Source organism: Phlebotomus papatasi, chromosome 2, assembly GCF_024763615.1.
Source record: "Phlebotomus papatasi isolate M1 chromosome 2, Ppap_2.1, whole genome shotgun sequence".
Classification (NCBI taxonomy): Eukaryota; Metazoa; Arthropoda; class Insecta; order Diptera; family Psychodidae; genus Phlebotomus; species Phlebotomus papatasi.
Window position 1 is genome coordinate 108182781 of NC_077223.1, and position 20239 is coordinate 108203019.

The window sequence follows — 20239 nt, forward strand, 5'->3', positions numbered from 1 at the left end:
TTACTTTTTGAGGTTAGGTTCTACGTAACCTCACATTTTAAGATAACCTCTTGACTAAATAAAAAGGAGAATGAGTGTTTGTTTTTTTTTTAATTTTATATTCCAAAAGGTTTTTTTGTCTCATTTTCACTCTTAATTTTCACATTATGACATCAGTAAGATAACAAATTTTTTATTTGTATAGTTAGTAATTAATTTATTCTTGTGTTTTGGGAAAGAGAAGTGATTAAAATCTCACTTAATTTTATTGATTGTTTTTTTTTTGGTCTGGGGGAAAAGATATTCATGAGCGTGATAATGTAATCATCAGCAAAAATTCCGGTGTGTTTTTAATTGGATAATTTAATTAATTTCTTTACATAATTTTATCAGATTGAACGATTTTATTAATAAAGATTTTACTATATAAAATATTATATATAGAAACGAAAAAAACTGTTAATATTATATACTTTGTGACCTATTACATAATTTATATTACTCTCAATTTTGATGTGTTGTTTTTTTTTCTCTTGTGCAGCGTGATTATTAATGATGATGAAAAAGAAGAAGTAGAAGAACTTGATGAAGAGATTTGTTTGTTTTATTTCATTTTAATATTAATTTATTTTATTCAAAACACACAACACTCAATGATCACTTTAAATTACAATATTTGTTGTTTTATTTATTTATTTTTCTTTATTTTACGGAGTGTGTGTTACTTGTGATGTGTGTTGTTCATTTGTTATTTTTTTTTCCTTCTTACACCACATTTTTATTCACAAGCAACACGAGGAATATGAGAGAAAGATAAGATGTATAAGAGAGCAAAAAAAATGAAAAGTCGCTCACACAAATTTAATTATCGAAATTATGAATCACACACCATATATTATCACTGTTTTATTTCAAAGTGTCTTCTGTGTTACAAAATATTTTCTTATCATTTGTATCTGTTATCTTTCTTCACCATTCTATGTGTACTGTCTATCCCATTTCATCTGAAAAAAAAAAAACTATTAAACTTACACCTTTTGTTATGGATTTATTTATTCTTTTTTTTTGGAATGTTCACAAGAATTGATGATCTAATGGATTTTCTTGGAATGTTTTTCTTCGTCAGTGAAAAGGCAAAAGGACGATATGCAAGTGAACGTGGCGGGTATCAGGAGGAATATCAAAAATTTAGCGCACAATTATTCAGATGCTCAGGTAAAATTTTATTCTAAAATTCTTCATGATGTCAATATTTTGCTAAAGTTTTCAATGGATAAACTTCTATAAGTCAATTATCTGTTGATTTACTCATGATTCGAATGAAAGAGAAATATTTGCATAAGTCATGGTATTTTCTTTGGAAAATTGAACTTGGTGTGTTCTTAATGATTTATTCTGTTGATTCTTGACACAAAACTTTGTTAAAATTAAATTCCATGAGACATATGGGTCAATTGCAAAGAAATATTTGCAAATTTTCGCGTACAATATTCTGGAATAAGAATTAATTGATGTTAATTAAAAATTTTAGCACTCACTGTGAAGAAAAGAAAATGCTATTTGCTCAGTAGAGAACATGTTCTTTAAGTAAAATTTATAAAATGAATAGTAGTTCTATTCCAATGAAAAATGAAAAGAAGAATATTCCCTTTTGAACACTTTTTTAGTACATGGCTGTTCTAAGGTGCTTCTGCATTATCGGCTTTTGTTTGTGATGGTTCCTGTCTCGACTGTTTTCCCCAGTTCTCGTTTTGTTTCAAAACCACCAAACAGTTGTGACGGAAACCATCACAAACAATGTCAATAACGAAAAAGCACTTTAGAACAATCATGTACTAAAAAGAAATGTCCAGGAGGAAGATTTCCTCCTTTGGAAAAAATGTCCAGGAAAAATATTTTCACCTTTCAACGGAAATCTTTCTCCTGGGCATTTTTTTTAGTACACATGACTGTTCTCATGTACTTCTGCATTGTCGACTTATCATGGTGTTAGTTCCTGTCACGACTGTTTGGTGGTTTGGAACACGACGGGGAGTGAGGAAAACAATTGTGATAGGAAGCAACAAAAAGAAGAGCTGATAAGGCAGAACATGAGGACAGTCATGTACTAAAACAAATATCCAGGAGAAAGATTTCCATCAAAAGATGAAAGACGAAAATCTTTTTCCTGGACATTTCTTTTTAGTACATGACTGTTCTAAAGTGCTTTTGCACTATCGACTTTCCTTAGTGATGATTCCTGTCTCGCCTGTTTTTTCCCAGTCCTTTTCGTGTTTCAAAACCACCAAACGGTCATAACGGAAACAAACACAAAGAATAATCAATAACCTAGAAGCACTTTAGAACTACAGTAGTGCAAAGGAAATGTCCAGGAAAAAGATTCCCCCTTTTGCAAAATAAATGTCCAGAGGTAAAAGATTTTTGTTTCTCATTTTTCGACGGAAATCTTTGTCCTTGACATCTTATTTAGTACATGACTGTTCTAAAGTGTTTCTTTGTTATTGACTTTTCTTTATGCTGGTTCATATCACGACTGTTTGGTGGTTTTCGAAACCGACAAGAACTGAAGAAAACATAAAAAAATCGATAATGTAGAAACACTTGAAAATAGTCATGTACTAAAAAAATGTTCAGGACAAAGATTTCTTGTGATATCATCCACGTGATGGCTTAGTAAATACTGTTCGAATTTCGAAAACGTCTCAAGTGTCAACATATGTCAGTCTTCACTTTTCTGTGAGGATAGACAAAGCAAAACGCTCATGATATTTCTGTTCCATTATGAAATCCCTTCATAAATGCTAAGTAATTCTTTTGACAACCTTTTAAAGTGGTATTTCATAAATTTTTAACCCCTCGCACGAAAATTCAGTTTGAAAATTCGAAATTCTCTTTGAATTTTTCGAACTTTAAAAAAAATCTGCAAAGAAGTTAAATGTAATCAAAAGAATCTATCTGAGCGATTTGACTTTCTGTTCATTAAGAGGGTTTACTTAATTATGAGGCCAAAAATTAGCTGTTTTCGTAGTTTTTTTTAAGACAAAGAAACGGCCAATCTTCTTGAAATTTTTGGTATATTTTTAGACAATTAAAGAGCTGAAATTATTATTTTTTTTGGAAAAATATATTACAAAATGACGAAATAATGAGTAGGGTAAGTTAAGCTAATTCAAAACCTGCTCCAATTGGAAACTTTTCGCTACTCCAAATGGAAACGTCACTGTTTTCATGATAAATACAGTACTAAATTACTATAATTATATATTTTCTATACCACAGTTTCATTATTTAGTTAATTTTGCTCCAAATAAAGCGAAAATCGATTCATATTCACAAATTTTAATTTGTTAATTTCTCAGAAAATTAAAAGTGTACCATTTCACCGTCAAATTTTTCATCGATCGACCATGTTTTCCAATGAAAAACACAATAAGGTGACTGTTGTTTATTCGTTTTGTTTAACATTTATGTCATATTTCTGGATAATTTTAGTTAAATTAAGTGGTAATCTTTATTGTTAACGGTACGTGAAGTTTTTAAAATGAAATAATTACCTATTTCGTGAACAAAAAGGATTTTTCTGAAGTGTCTGCAAATGCTTCAATAGGAAACCCCGGAAATATGATTTTTTGGAGAGATTTTCTTATTGTTTTAGACGAGAAAGGAAAAAAGACCAGGAATAAGAACAAATCCTGCACTCAAGAGCAACTCAACAATATTTTGGAAGCCTTCCGTCGCGGTTTCACTTACACTGTTTTTCTCCAATTAGAAGCTTTCGCTTATCTCCATTTGGATTAATTTGTTTCCAATAGCAGCATTTTACACTCGCGTATTTTTCTTGTATTTAAGAAGTTTTCAAATTATATCTAAAGAATTTTCACTAAACAGTAGCATTCTAGAAGAGTCAAGGAGCAAATTTATGTAATTCTCTTCAGAAAAAATATGAATTTAATGTGTTCAATCTTCTGTCAAAGTTAAAGCATCTGGAAATGGTTTTGAATTAGGACATTTACCCTAGTTTACTGAAGCCCCTCGTCACAGCAGTGCTTTGGGAAATCGGCAACGCTTTGTCACTGTATCTTCTAAAATATTTTGATCTGGTTTTCGGTATTTTTTTTTAAATTTGTAATTAGGGTAACCCCCTTAAGTTTCCTCTACCGTTCATTCGAAGCACTGAAAGCAAAAATTATGGAAAATTTTATTACAGTTTAAACACAGATTTCTTTCTGATTTTGTATTTTTTCTTATTTAACATGATTTAAAACAAAAAAAGTAAAATATTTTCGGTTTTGAAAATTTAAGGACTTTTATCAAACAAAAAAAAATTCTAACGGCGTTATCACACTTGCACATTAAAATTTTAATGTGATTTACATTAATTGTCGCTTGTGAGCGTCCAAATATGTTATTTGTGTCTTTGAGTCGCTTAATATTTATGGTTTTTCTATTTATTGATAAAGAAGTAGACTTGGCTTGCAAAAATAAGTTTCAATTTATCTAAAGCATAAATATTTTTCACATTAAAAAATTAAAGAGAAAATTGCATTAATTTTTTCGCATTAATGCTATAAATCAATTTATATCAAATTTTGCGGGCCAAGTCTACCTTTTTATCAACAAATGGATCAAATTTTGAATATAAAATGATTCAAACACACAAATTACACATTTGGAATCTCACCAGCGACAATTAACGCGAATAATATTAAAATTTTATTGTGCAAGTGTGATAACACAGTAAGTTTCCTCTACCGTTCATTCGAAGCACTAAAAGCAAAAATTATGGAAAATTTTATTACAGTTTAAAGACAGATTTCTTTCTGATTTTGTATTTTTTTCTTATTTAAACATATTTTTATAAAAAAGTAAAATATTTTCGGTTTTGAAAATTTAAGGGCTTTTATCAAACAAAAAAAATATTCTAAGAGTGGAAAAGCCTAAAAATAAAAACGTTGCAGGTAAAAGTGCGAGAGGCAACCTCAAATGACCCATGGGGTCCCTCGGCGACTCTCATGGCAGAAATTGCCGATTTGACATACAATGTTGTGGCCTATTCTGAGATCATGGCGATGATCTGGAAGCGCCTCAATGATCATGGAAAAAACTGGCGTCATGTGTACAAAGCTTTAATCCTACTGGAGTATTTAATCAAAACGGGCACTGAGAAGGTGGCTCAGCAGTGCAAAGAGAATGTCTTTGCCATTCAGACTCTGCGAGAGTTTCAGTATTTGGAGGAGGGCAAGGATCAGGGACTTCATGTGCGTGAAAAGGCCAAGCTCCTGGTGTCCCTGCTCAAGGATGACGAACGCCTGAAGAATGAACGCACGAAGGCGCTCAAGGCAAAAGAGAGATTTGCCCAGCATGCAAGTGGGTTTGGGAGTGATGGGTCTATTGATGGTCCGACACATCGAGGAGAGGGTGCCGGATGGCATGATCCATCCGATCCGCGTCCAGCAAATGCGAATGACATTGAGTTTGTGAGGCCGCAGACGGTGGGTGAGGAGGAACTGCAGCTGCAGCTGGCGATGGCCATGTCGCGAGAGGAGGCCGAACAGGAGGAGGCTAAGCGACGCAGCGACGATGTCAGGCTCCAATTGGCGCTTAGTCAGAGCGAACAGGATTTCAAGTAAGTAAATATATATACATTTTCTAAAGTTTTCAGATAAATTGGAAAAAATAGAAATTTTTGCGTGATTTTCTATTTTATCCGAGAGACACCTTGGGATATTTTATCTCAGGAATAAACCAACTAACCGTGGTATCACACTAGAGAATTTTACATTAAAATTTTAATGTGATTTACATTAATTGTTGCTGATATGTATCCTAATATGCAATTTTCGTCAAGAGCTTTTAGACAAAAACACTCATCTGACAACCGTGTGCCACCGTGACATTGAGCAATTCTAGCAATGTGTCCTGACTAAATTAGCGATTTCGAGTGGTTCTAGAAGTGTTAATGAGCAATTTTTTACTTTAAGTTTAATGTGAAATTTTCTAATGTGATAACTCCGTAAGGGAGGTTTTCCGAGACACATCGGTCTGAATAGGCCCTAATTTTGAGAGTGAATTCTAGGAATGTATTTAGAAAAAACAATTGAAGGATTTTAAAAATGCAATCGCAGAGCCACTAGCGGTGGCCTGGTGAACTTTTCATGTTTCAGAAAGTTGTTTTTCTCCAGTATTCAAATTGAAACAAATTTATCATGCATCCGAGATGGGAAATTTCTGAAAATTGTCCTTCTGATGATTTGTAGGTCACAGAAGGATGGTGGAGCCGTTGGAGGAGCTTCGGCTTCTGCACCTAAACAGCAACAGAGCCATCTGATGGACTTGCTGGATATTTCACTGGGCGCTACTAGTATCTCAAGTCCTCCTGGACCTGCTGATCCTTGGGCTATGCCCCAACCCCCCTCCACACGTCCCCCAGCCGCTCTCCCTGGTGATCCGTGGTCCAGAACCTCCTCCCCTCCCGTTGACCCATGGTCTCCTGTGGCTGGAGCTGCAGCTCCTCCCCCGAAGCCCGACGGCTGGCTGTCGCGCAATGAATCACCATCCGTGGCCTCTGGATCCTCCAACGAAGGCTGGCTCAATAATCCACAGCCAACAGCAACATCCAATGGCAATCTGTCCAGCAGTGATCCATGGAGTGCCAAGAAGGCACCTGTAAGTGATCCCTGGGGTGCAAATGGTGGTGGACAGGAGAAAATGCCACCTCCAGCTGATCCATGGCAGACGCACAGAGACACTTCCAATTCCAACAGCGATCTAGCCACCAGCGTCGATCCATGGTCACCGGCTCACAATAAAGTACCCCCAATGGGTGCTAGACCGAGTCCTGTGGGCGCCATCACATCACCATCATCCGATCTGGATGAATTCGATGTCATCACAAATCGCACCAAGAGCGCCACAAATGGCACCAACAACAACAACTGTAAGTCAATTTTCTTTTCTCTCTATTTTGTTTTTTTTTGCTCTTTCTTAGGGATAAGCTCATTTCGGGAAATTCGAACCAATCTGGGCCGCGAACTCAGGGGATCTATACATTTTTCAGGGATCCTGTAGGGGAATTCTGTAATTTTCGTGGCATTGTCACGCGTGAGTTCGAAACCTGACAATGCCATTCGAACTTTTTTGTCATATCATATGAGTTCGAAAATGCAATTTTCGAACTCATTGAATTTTTAATGAAATCCCTTTACTTGATGATTTTATGAAAATACAGGACATCTTGGTTGATTTGAACAAAATTCATTGTCATTTTAATTGCCAGAAATCTCAAATATGTGACTTCTGACAATGTCACGTGAGCTGAAATGGCAATGTCACGGCTACAGAATCGCATTTTCGAAAAAGCTCTCCTGAGACTCAAACCCAATTTGTCATATGGCATTGCCAGAGCTTACAGAATTTCCCTCCTGGAGGGGAATTCTGTAATTTTCGTAGCATTGTCACGCGTGAGTTCGAAACCTAACAATGCTAATCAAGCTTTTTTTTGTCATATCATATGAGTTCGAAAATGCAATTTATTGAATTTTTAATGAAATACCTTTATACTTGATGATTTTATGAAAATACAGTACGTCTTGGTTAATTTGTTTAACAAAATTCATTGTCATTTGAATTGCCAGAAATCTGAAATGGAAATTCACGGCTACAGAATCGTATTTTCGGATAAGCTTTCCTCAGATTCGAACCCAATTTGTCATATATGGCATTGCCAGAGCCTTTACAGAATTCCCCTCCTGGAGGGGAATTCTGTAATTTTCGTGGCATTGTCACGCATGAGTTCGAAACCTGACAATCCTTCCGTACAGAAGTAGATCTTAAAAATTTCGAAAATCTATTTGAAGATCCAAAAAGAGACTTTCTTACTTCTTAATACTTTCGAAAGGTGGCGGAAGATATACATCCTGTTCGAATTTCGAAGTGCTCAAGTGTCAAAATGTGTTGATCTTTCCTTTATTTTGAGGAAAAAACCAAAACAACGACTTTTACTGTTCTTGCCCCAGTATTTAATCACTCCATAATCACTGCGTAACTCTTTTGCCAGTTTTTTAGTGTGATATTTGATAAATTTTCCCCACCTTGTTCGAAAATTTAGTATGAAAATTCGAAATTGAGTTTGAATTCTTCTAACATCAACGAATTTTTGTGCAAATAGAGTTTCATTTATCTTTTATCCAAGACACTATTGGAGAATCAAAATCTACTTCTGTTTGAGCCCAATGCCAATCAAGCTTTTTTTGTCATATCATATGAGTTCGAAAATTCAAGTCACTGATTTTTTAATGAAATGCCTTTACTTAGTGATATTATGCAAATACAGTCTGTCTTGGTTGATTTGTTTAACAACATTCATTGTCATTTTAATTGCCATAAATCTCAAATATGTGACTTCTGACAATGTCACGTGAACTGAAATGGCAATATCACGGCTATAGAATCGCATTTTCGAAAAAGCTCTCCTGAGACTCAAACCCAATTTGTCATATGGCATTGCCAGAGCGTTACAGAATTCCCCTCCTGGGGTCACATATATTTTTCAGGGTTATTGTAATAGACGCCAAAGTTTCACATCAATTTTCCTTCCTAAAATTCGTGAAAATTAGTTGAAAAAATTAGGGAAAAAGTTCTCCTAAAAGCAAAAAACCAAACCCACATTGACATCCTGATAGTGATGAGTGATATGTATCACTTGAACGTCATGATCCCTAAGAGTAATTACGAGAACATTGTTTAGTCGACCACTGAAGAAGGTCCACATCGGGACCGAAAGCTCTGGGTAAGACAAAAAAAGTGTTTTCATCTTAGGGTGACCTTTTTTTCACTGGCGAACACCGGAAAGTCCCTCTCAAAGTACATTGCGCCAGTCCTTCATCATTGATAACATTTTTCAGGGAGCTCTCGGGGAACCCGAGAACCCATATATTTTTAGGGAACTCTCGGGGATCCATGGAACTTAACACAATTATCAGGGAATCACCCTAGGGAACCCATATGGTTTTTAAGAAACTCCAGAGATTCCATACAATTTTCAGGGAACTCATGGGGATCCCTGGGAATCCATTCATTTTTCAAGAAACCTACGTTTTTTCAGGGAACTCGGGGAACCCATATATTTTCCAAGGGAACCCGTATATTTTTGGGGAACCATAAATTCAAATAGCTATAAATTGCCCTTTGGGTCTTCAGCTTGTTTTTCTTCTTCAAAAGTTGGTATGAGTGCTAAAGATTTAATCTCAGGGCACTTTAAAATGAGTCAAATCATTCGATTTTGCAGAAGATTGCGATAAATCATGAGCTTTGAAATTGAGTCATAATGTTCCTTGAGAATTCCAATGTTTAAAGGTGAATAAATTTTTTTTGCGAGAGAAGAGTTAAACTCTTGTGTTGAAGTACTAAATAATTAATTGCACATTGTTTTATCTTCGTGAGAATTAATAGAAATGCACAATCCGTTTGGTTAATTGTAACTTATTTACAACAGATTCATTTTTTTCAATGCGAAGATTACAGAAATATTAGCAGTATTTTGCTGGAGAATGCGCAACATTAATATTTCGTGCATAATCATTTGAGTAGAACAAGATTTTCAAGGTATTTTGGTATTTAAAAATTGGTTCGATTTTACACTTTATAGCAAAAAGGGCAAACGGCCAGTGGGATTTATCTTTGGAAATATTTCATTTTCAGCCACGACCCGTTGGAAAATTTCATCGAAATCGAAAATAGGGATTTAGGGATATTCGACATCGAAATTTCGAAAATAAATTTTCGGGGCTATTTTAAAGTTAATGAGATTTTCTAACTGTTTCATATGATCAAAGAGAAAAAGAAAACCACGAAGAAGTACAAGACTTTAAATTCGAGACTATACTTCTTCGTTGTTTTTTTTTCCTTTTCCCATCTAAACCACAGTCTTTTACATCATGAAAGATTTCGAATTTAAAATCGATTAATTAAACGTCATGACTTCTTGTAGTTACCGACAGAGGCGCTTTAATTACGAAAATTTATTTTCAAATGAACCCAAATTTGCCTAAATTGCTTTAGAAATACATTCTTTAAACGCGTTTTAATCTTTGACCTTGAAAAACTGATTTTTGTAATGATTCAAAGAATTCTTTAATTTAAAGCAAATTACTTCAAAAAATCCCTTCAGTATTTAAAGTTTTTTTTCTTTAATAAACCGACTCGTCTCGAGCGACAGACGATCCATCTCCAAGAAAAATCCTCAATAAATCTTCTTTGTTTTGTTTTCCATCCGGTGCTTACGAAGTTATTTAGCTTCTGTGAGGATATCCACTATAAGGATATGGGGTTCTTCAAGAATAAAATAAGTATGAATTCCCATTGCAAATTGCTTCCTAGTGTTATCCATTGTCCTCTTAATGGAATTGTCTGCTATTTCCCATGATTTTTTTCTCCTATCTTTCGAAACTCATGTGTTTGTCCCACTTTTGAATTTCTTCACAATATTTGTGAAAATTTCAAGGAATCTCAGCTAATGGATTTTCTGTCTATTTTTCTCCCTGCAGAGAAGATTCAATTACAACCAAAAGCGTTTGTATGAATGTTCTTGGCATGAAAGAGGTTTTCCTTGAGAAAAATGTTGAGAAAAAATAAAAGGGTGTTTTTTTTATTATTGCTCGAGCTTTAAGGACAGGTCAATGAGACTTTGAAATTTTGATTATGTATCAAAAGTTTTGAGTGTGATGTTTTGCTAAAATGGTACTTCGAAATGTTTGCCCGGTCTTTATGAGGTTTAGAGGCCAAACGGCTAGAGATAGCGACTTGGATTTTTAGTGGAACCATAACAAAAGTCAACCTAGGATCGGGAGGGCCTCAATCTTACCATACACAAGTAGATCTTGAAAAATTCGAAAATCTATTTGAAGATCCAAAAAGAGCTCAAACAGAAGTAGATTTTGATTCTCCAATAGTGTCTTGGATAAAAGGTAAATGGAACTCTATTTTCACAAAAAGTCGTTGAAGTTCGAAGAATTCGAATTCAATTTCGAATTTTCATACTAAATTTTCGAACAAGGTGGGGAAAATATTATCAAATATCACACTAAAAAGCTGGCAAAAGAGTTACTCAGTGATTATGGAGTTAAGTAATGGGGCAAGAACAGTAAACGTCGTTGTTCTGTTTTTTTTCCTCACAACAATGTGAAGTCCGTCACATTTTGACACTTGAGCACTTCGAAATTCGAACAGGATGTAACTTCTGCCACCTTGCGAACGTATTAAGAAGCAAGAAAGTCTCTTTTTTGGATCTTCAAATAGATTTTCGAATTTTTCAAGATCTACTTCTGTACGGAAAGAAAAAGAGACTTTCTTACTTCTTCATAATTCCGCAAGGTGGCTAACGTACATCCTGTTCGAATTTCGAAGCGCTCAAGTGTCAAATTTATCAACCGATTTTAGCAAATTTGCCGCCAATGGAAAGGTCTTGAAACTTAAAGAATTCAAAATGTTTATAAATCGGTTATGAATCACCTGTTAGTAATTTTAAGTATTTTATAAAGCGTTTCAAATGAGTTCTGAACCAGAATACTAAATTGAATAGCTCGAATTCACGTTGCATGTTTTTTTCTCATATTTTGGATATGCTTTAGTGAATAGTTGAGCGACAGTTTCTTCTAATTATTGAAATACACTTGAAACATTCCTTAAAACGTTTTTTCAAGGTCAAATAATAAAATGGTTATAGAAAATGTATTTCTTGACCGATTGGACAAAATTTGGATTAATTTGAAAGGTCTTTGAATTTCCGATAAACGTGAACCGGTTCCAATCGGTTATGAACCGGTAGTGAACCGGTAAATCGACTTTTTATCCGGAAATGAATTATAAATCGATTTGAAAGAGTTTTCTCTGCGAGTACTTTGCAAAAGCTACTGGGATGCCTTGCTACCTCTTTTCCTTGCTACTTCAATCAATCATTTTATTTTTATTTTGAACATTGTGTTTGTGCTTTCTTCTAGCGTCTCTTCTGGAGGAAATGGATCCACTTTCATCGTCAAACAGCAAACCCCCACTGAAGACGCCGCAATCGTTCTTAGGTGAAAATTCGTCGTTAGTGAATTTGGATAATTTAATCAAACTACCAGTGCCCAACACAGCAATGAGTCACAATAATCCCTACAATCCCTTCAGCGATGTCGTCGGAGGGGCGCCTCAGAAGAATGCTTTTCAGCAAAATCAACCGGTAAGTTCTTTCTCTGTGCTGCATTTTATTGATTTTTCTTTGCCCCCCCAAATGAGCCATAATTTTGTGAAGAGAGAGAGGAAAAAGTGGGTGGAAATTGTGGTTTATCGTTGATGTGGGGAGAAGTTTATAAATAGAAATTTAGGTTTATTTGATTTTACAAGGATTTCACACTATTTCCATGTAAAACAAATGAGGGGAAAATGCGGAATAAAAGGACAAAAAAAAAGTTGGGAATTGGATTTTACCAGAATTAATGTAAAATGCATGAATTTCCTCTTTATTACTTTTCAATACTCTGTAATATTTTTTTTTTTTAATATTTTTCTCTTTTTCTATTTTTTTATACCTTGAAATTGTCTAATGCTTGGAATTGTATTTAATTACTGAACAGGTTCCGTCCATAAATCAGTTAAAACAGTCTCCGTTTCCAATTTCAATAAGTCAAGACCCTTGGACACCTGTTAGCAACTCCACTAACAATTCACAGCAAGTGAGTTCTTATAAGAGCACTCCCCAGACATTTTTCTTTATTTATATTTTCTCATTAATTATTCGGTGTGTCTTTTGGAAAGTAAAGTATTTAGGTGATTGGAAATCAAACAAATTGCAATGGTATCATAAAAAAATATTTAGAAAGGTTACATTTATTTGAGGTTATTTTGAAATGTGAGGTTAGGTAGAACTTAACCTCAAAACGGAAGAAAATTCTCTTAAAGAAAAAATGGAATTTTGGTTATCAATATTAACGATTAGTTAACAATTTTTCGGAATCTAAACTTTTTTTTTAATACTATTCCGATAGAATTAAATTCTAACCTCAAAATATGGCTTTGATTTTAACAGAAAATTAAACTTATCATTTAAACAGAATTTTCAACTGATATTTTTCCAGAAACATATTCGAAAATCAAAGTAATCGCAGGAGCCGTTTTCGAAATAAATAAAAAAAAACAACATGGTTTTGAAGACGAAGAAGGGGAGGGGTGGAGGGAAAAGACAAAAAGACTCTCCTAGACGGTAGCAGCCAAAATCCCGAACGCCAAAATCCCGAATCAAATTTAAGCAAATCATTTGAAAATAGGCTCTTCAAAATAGTTAAAGTTTGACCTTCGAAAATTCAATATCGAAATGTTTTTCAAACATAGCCCGTCAAATCATTGCTCTACCTGCCGATTTTACTCGGAGGTTTTTTTGAATTTTAACGGTATATTCTAATACATTCAGAGAAAATCTGTAGATTTTCGGCAGAATTTCTGCGTAGAAAATCTGTAGATTTTCGGCAGAATTTCTGCGTAGAATATCTGTAGATTTTCGGCAGAAATTCTGACGAAAATCTGCAGATTCTCGGCAGAATTTCTCCTTAGAAAATCTGCATAACTTCCATTACTTCACAAAAATATTGTTGATTTAGTAAGAAACTGTAGAAGTTATAAAGAAAATGGTATGCTCTGCTTAACAAGCATTATCGAGTACACATTTTAGATAAGTAAAAAAAATGCGAGCAAAAATACTAATTTCTTAAAAACCGCCAATCGAATGATACAAAAACACGAAATTTAGGTTGACATTCTGATTAAAGTTTTCACTTCACTATTCTCTACTTAGAACACGGCGTCGCAGAATTCTTTATTTTATAGAAACACTGTAATATCACCAAGAATAACTCTATTGAATTTTGCAAACAAAAATGAAAAATATTCCATTTTTTCTGACACAGCTGTCTGGAAAGTCTGGAATTTAGGAAAAAATCTACAGAAAATCGGCAAAATATCTACAGAAAGTCGTCAGAGTGTGCACCAGGATTCGTTAGAAAATCTGCAAAAATTTCTGACGAATTTTGTCCCAAGCTCAAATAAAATCTGCAAGATATCTGACGAAATTATTTGACGGGTGTTGACTTATGGGGGGGTCGTCGAAGACCCCCTCCGCCCCATATCTCTTACCGTTTGGCCTCTAGCCGTGTTACAAGTTGAAAAGTGGATTATATAACTGCTCTTTCTTTGAGTTCGAGCAGTAAAAATAATAAAATGATCGAAAAGCCAACAAATTCCTTACTAAAGTTAGAAAACATGATGAAAAGGCCTACTTTGATTCTTAAGTTATTTACAGTTTCTAAAAATTTCATTTTTCTATAATTTCTAATATTATACCATTTGAGACTAGAGCGCCTCTGGTGTTGGTTTTACAAACTTCACATGTTCTAGAGAATTGTAGGCCATTCGAGGACCTTTTTAGTTTTCCTCATGAAGAATTTAATCGGTCAAGTAGAATTGGAACTGTAGGCGACGAAATATCAAAAAGTAGAAAAACAGTTTTGCCTAGCTTACAGGCGCAAACGCAATAGACGTTAAATTTATTAGAATTTGCATCGTGCTTATTATTATTTAATGAAATTCACTTTCACTATATTCTTCATTCGTTAATCCTTGAATTTTGGTAAATAAAATGACATGTAAGATAAATTATTTCTGTTGACTTTGAAATATTGCCCAAAAAAAAAAACCTTGAGCGTAATTTCTTCATGAAAATCCCTTGCAATTTGTTTGATTGTCGACAAGAGTGTTCCTTTTTGAGATCATAAATCTTTTGTATAATTGTATTATTTTTGACTCTCTACTTTCTTCTCTATTCTTTTCATTTTTGTTTTCTCTTCGTTCTATGTTCTCAAATTCTTTCGTACTCAACTTGAAAATACCAAAACAAAAAAATAAAATAAAATAAATAAATGCATGCTCGGGAATGAAAATGAAATCACGGTAAAAAATGCAAGTTTGGCAATCCATTCAATGATGATGAATTTCTTCAACTGAGAAATCAGCCAGAAAAATCAGCGATTAGCAACAACAATTGCTATAATTTCTATGAAAAGTTCACAAATGATGGTCCAATTGAGAATGAGGACAGCGATCAGGATAATTTCTACTTTAGTAGCACTAGATGCAAGAAATTCAATAATAACATTGAGAATTATTTTTCTGTGAGTACGACTTTTTGTTTGTAGGAGAGAATTTCTTGTGCGTTTTTTTTTGGTTTTTTTTAATTTTTTTTCCGTTTATTTTATTTTCAATGTTGAGTTTTATTTTCAATAGTTGTTTGTTGTTGTCTGTAGATCGTTTTTTTTTAAGGCCAATTTTAGAGATGAGAGAGAAATATAGCTAATGATTAAGTCTTGCTAGAGGGAGATTTTTTGATTATTAGGAATGTCAAATTAAACATGAAAATCTTAAAAAGAAATCAGGAATGTGTTTTTAAAATAATAAAATGAAGATTATAAGGGATTAAAACCAAGAAATTAGATGATTTTTCACAAGAATGTTTCGATTTTTGCTTGAAAATTCTAATTCTTTTAGGGTAAGTGTGCCAAATTTCGGCATAGTTGCAAATAAGCACCGAAGTCCTAAGTTTGAAATACAATAATTTTAATTCATATTGATATTTTTTGTTACTTCCTATTCGGGAGGATTGTGTAGAACCTTGAAAACTAGTTTATCATCTTTGTTTTCCTTAAATCACTTCCTAAAATATTGAAAAATTAATAATAATATGGACATTGCTTTGGGTAGTATTCCGGCCACTTTGAGTGAAATTCCGGCCACCTTTTTTCTGGCCACCTTTTATAACGCAACGGATAGAAAATTTCAAAACGCCAAACGGAACTGAGATCTTCCGTGAAATTTGTCCTGAAGAGGAGCATCTCAAATTTATGCGCAGATTCCCGTAGCAATTTGCCCTTCCTGAACTCTTCCAAGGCATTTTCCACATCATCTTTTTCATAGAAGCTATGGTTTTATTCTCTGGACATTGTAAAATTCAGAAATTGAAAAAAAAACACAAAATGAATAAGAAATTTAGTAAAGCAAAAGATGTTGCCGGAATAGGCAACACTGCCTCACCGGAGAGACGCTCACAAAGTATATACTTTTTTTACGCGAAATACAGGATTCAGCTGGGAAATTTTACCCGAAATTTAAAGATTGTTTCACTATTAACATAAACAGAAACAATCTTTAATGAAAACCAATAAATTTTCATGAAAAACACCGAAGGAAAACCTCTTGCACTTCACCACAAATCGTAAGACTGCTAGAAACACAATCGATCTGTCACATTTTTTGTAAGACTCTTTCCACATTGAGTTTTTACGCAATTTAAATTCAAATTATACCTAAAATTTAACGCTCTTTATGTTAATTTATCCTAAAATGAATAAATATTTGAAACCAAAATGATTTCATTGACTATTCGAAGATTACATACATAATTTTAATTAATTTATTTGCATGGCCGAAATTACACTTAAAGTGGCCGAAATTAGAAGCTGGCCGAAATTTGGCACACTTCCCCTATATTTCGTTTTAATATTAATAAATTTTTATTAATATTATCAATTTTTTCGGAAGACTCGTTCGTCCTGAATTGTTCTCGTTTTATATAATAAATCTACAATGAATCAAAGTTTCAAAAAATATTTTCCCTTTTTTTTTAATATTATGTAGACTTCATTTTTAAAGCATTATTCTTGGGAACAATCTTAACGTGCACACGCTTTATAAAGGGTGTTTCAATAAAGAAATTTTTTAGCGATAAAATTAATATTGCCCGATTCAAATAGTTTAAAATATTACCATTTGACTGTTAGCGATAAGAACTGATTCACACTTTCTAGCGCTCCTAACAAAAAAAATTAAATATTTGAAAGTTAAAGTACAAATAATTAGGGGAAAGGCTCATAATTTTGTCCAGTTTCTTATTTTGGACACTTTGAGGATAACACTGGACACTAAAAATAAATTGATTAAAATTATGGATTTTTATTCCAATATTTGATGAATAATGAATTCTATCTAAATATTTGTTCTTTTTGGAATATTTTGACACTAAAAAGGTTAAATTTAGAATATGATTTGAGTTAAAATTGCATTGTTGGAAATTCAGTGTGAGCAATTGCTTACGAGAAATATGAAAGAACTTCGTGTTTACTTCAGTCTTATTTAGCTGTGATGAAGTACTAACAATGTTTCTTCGCTTTTTTTGAGTGATATTGAATATTCATTGAATTTTGTGTTGATTCACGTTACTGGTGATTAGTACATTTGACTTAAAGTGAGATTTGCCTTGTGAATTAGATTTTTCGTGTGAAAAATGTGAAATTTTCTAAGAGATTCATCAATGAGGTGATACTCCTTATTTTGGACAGGTGTTTTTCTCACGAAATTTCGTGAAATTTTATTTTTTGTGATGATTAGGTTGTATACATGCCTAGAGAAACAAAGGAGCATCATCTCTATGAAAGAGATGTAGCGAGAAAAGCCTTGAAAGGCTCCCGGAAAGGCCAGGGAATACACAAATCGTAGCGTACTTGGAGTGCCGAAGTCAACTCACTTTAATGAATGATATGGAAAGTTTTCGGGCTTCTTGTGACATTCTACGTTTCCCTTACATGAACATAAACTGGACTTGCTAAGATTGGTCCATGAAATGAAGAACAATGGGCATCCTGTTGAGGCGGATTAGCTGTCCATATTTACAGCCAAGTTGTCCAAATTAATAACCATGTTGTCCAAAATAAGAGTCAAATTCACCTCTACATATCAACTCATTTTTAAACGTATTAAAACTAATTTTAGTAAAAATAAGACGATAAATAGCTTGCTAAGTTTCTAAACAACCCTTCTGAAAAGAGAGTAACATAAAAAGTCAATTAGCATTGAAATTATCGCACTTCAAACTTGGAACATCGATGCTTATAAGCAGACTGTCCAAAATGATGAGCCTTTACCCTATTTAAAAGACAATAAACAAAATCCGGAATCCATCATTAAAATCAAGGCTCTCTATTGGAGTAATATAAAATTAAAAAATCATCTTTTTTTGCAAATATGAATATTCCTAATTGAAATTAAAGATTTCTGAGTTTAATTTTGAATATTCCTAATAAGAAAATCTCACCTGAAATTAGCGAAAAGTAAAAGAAAATAAGACTTTTGTTAAATGATGTAACAATTCTGATAATGTTTTCTCTGTTTGTGCTTTTTCTATTCCCGTCTAATAAAAAAAACAAAACAAATCTAGCAAACAATGGGAGCTTGGACACTAAAATAAAGTGAAAGAAAAACTTTGGTAAATTAATATTTTTGAAGATATTGCATGAAACTCACACAATAAATACTTTTTTTTAGTCTTAAAATCACACAAAACTTTTGAAAAATTAGTTTTAGAAGTAGATTTATTATTTTTTTAATATTAATTTTTGTTTTTTAAATATCAATGTGTCTTTTTTCTTGTTTCTTTCTTTTCTTTTAGAACAACAATATGCCATGGAGGAGCAATGAGACGACAACATCTTCAAATCCCTTCTTGTCGTAAGTGAAAAAAAAAGATCCTTTATAAAAGAAAACAGAGTTTTAAAAAACAATGAATGAGATAAATATTGTAAATCCTACAAAAAAGGAACTCACACAGAAAATTATTAAGTGGTTTTTGCAGCAATTTTAGAATTTTACACGCGTTTAAAACCCATCATTGAAAGTATAAAAACAAACAACATATTTTTTAATTCAAAGCTGATAAACTTTGCAATTCACACGCTGAACATTGTGCGATTTCTAAATATTTGATCCCAGCTAAATCGATGCTATGAAAAAGGTTTTTTTTTTAAATTATTTAAATGACAAACATTTATTTCTTTTTTCGATAAATGTTTGAGAAGAAAAATGAAAAAAAACAACTATTAAGAATAAAAAGAATGTTTTGCTATTTACATCCTAAAAATTATATATATAAATGAAGAAAAAAAAACAATTATTGCCTGAAAAAAAAACTAAAATAAAGAATGATTGTAGAAATGATTTTAAAGAGAGATAAAAAAAAACAGTGTGAGTTGAGAGAAAGAGACAAAAAATAACTAAAATAGTAGATTTTTATACATTTGAATGAGCGTAAGAAAAAAAAATTATTGACTTTGATAATTTTTTTTTGTTTTTTGGGAGAAAAGAACGAAAGCGAGAGAGATGATGGACAAAAAAAATGAGATACTTTGTAAAATTATTCACACAGTCAAATTCAAATTTTTCAAGAAAAAAAACTTTAAAAAAGTAACTTTTATCGAAGATTCACTGATAAAAAAAATCGAGATTGATTTTCTATTACCTTTTATTTTTTTTGTTCTTCAAATATTTAATAATTATTTCTTTTTTTATATTATTGATGAATATTTTCTTTTTTTTAAATATTTTTTTTTTCATGTAGACATAACGAAAAAGATTTATTGAAAAAAAACAATATTACTGTTTAGTGTGTAAGAGAGAAGGATGTTACAATGAAAAAAAAAGAAAACTTCAAAACTAATCCATAATTTTATTCTCTAATTTTACAAAATTTAATTAATTTAATAGTTAATGATTTTACTGCTGAAAAAAATGGTGAATATAAATGATTACTATATACAGACAAAAGATAGTAGTTTCAATAAGGGAGAAAAGGGAGAAAAGCTTGAGACTCGGTCGTCGCGTGAATCAGAAAATGTCATAACTTATTGGTCACTTAAATCAGCAATACTTGCATGGTCTCTGTATTTCCATATTGCTACAAGAATTGTTGATATAGGTGGCAAAAAAGTTACGACAATTGCTTATCCAACCAACGCTATTTCTTATTGATTAATCTGCGAGGAATAAACGGGAATCCAAGGTAAGTTTCTTCCAAACTAAGTATATTTAACTTTCTGAAGAGTTTTTGCCTTTTTCGGACGAAAGTGTAAAGATTTATAAGAGAATAATTTTACCAAGAGTAATTTATTAGGGTAAGTGTGCCAAATTCCGGCCAGCTTGCAATTTCGGCCACCTTTTTTGTTTCTCGAATTTCCATGAATTTTTAGTTTTTACATACTCTAGAGATTATACAATGCAAAAGAATAACAAAAAATGTAGCTTTGACAAACGAGATGACGTGAAAAAGACATTGGAAGAATTCCCGAAGGGCAAGGAACTATGAAAATGAAGGTGGCCGAAATAGGGCACCAAAGCTATGTCTACATTT

The 20239-nt window shown here is 32.9% G+C and overlaps 1 protein-coding gene across 9 annotated transcripts in view; it reads left to right on the forward strand.

Moving 5' to 3' along the window:
- LOC129800725 (epsin-1) overlaps positions 1-19656 on the forward strand; it is a 35131-nt gene extending 15475 nt beyond the window's left edge. For 3 of the 9 annotated variants that reach the window (XM_055845324.1, XM_055845325.1, XM_055845326.1), the window contains 7 exons: positions 1106-1194; positions 4938-5605; positions 6237-6916; positions 11976-12199; positions 12594-12692; positions 14973-15179; positions 18506-19656. In XM_055845324.1, the coding sequence (XP_055701299.1) occupies positions 1106-1194; positions 4938-5605; positions 6237-6916; positions 11976-12199; positions 12594-12692; positions 14973-15179; positions 18506-18568 (2030 nt within the window). In that variant the 3' untranslated portion in view covers positions 18569-19656. The other 6 variants (XM_055845327.1, XM_055845329.1, XM_055845328.1 and 3 more) reach the window with 6 other exon arrangements.
- The last annotated feature ends 583 nt before the right edge of the window (positions 19657-20239 follow it).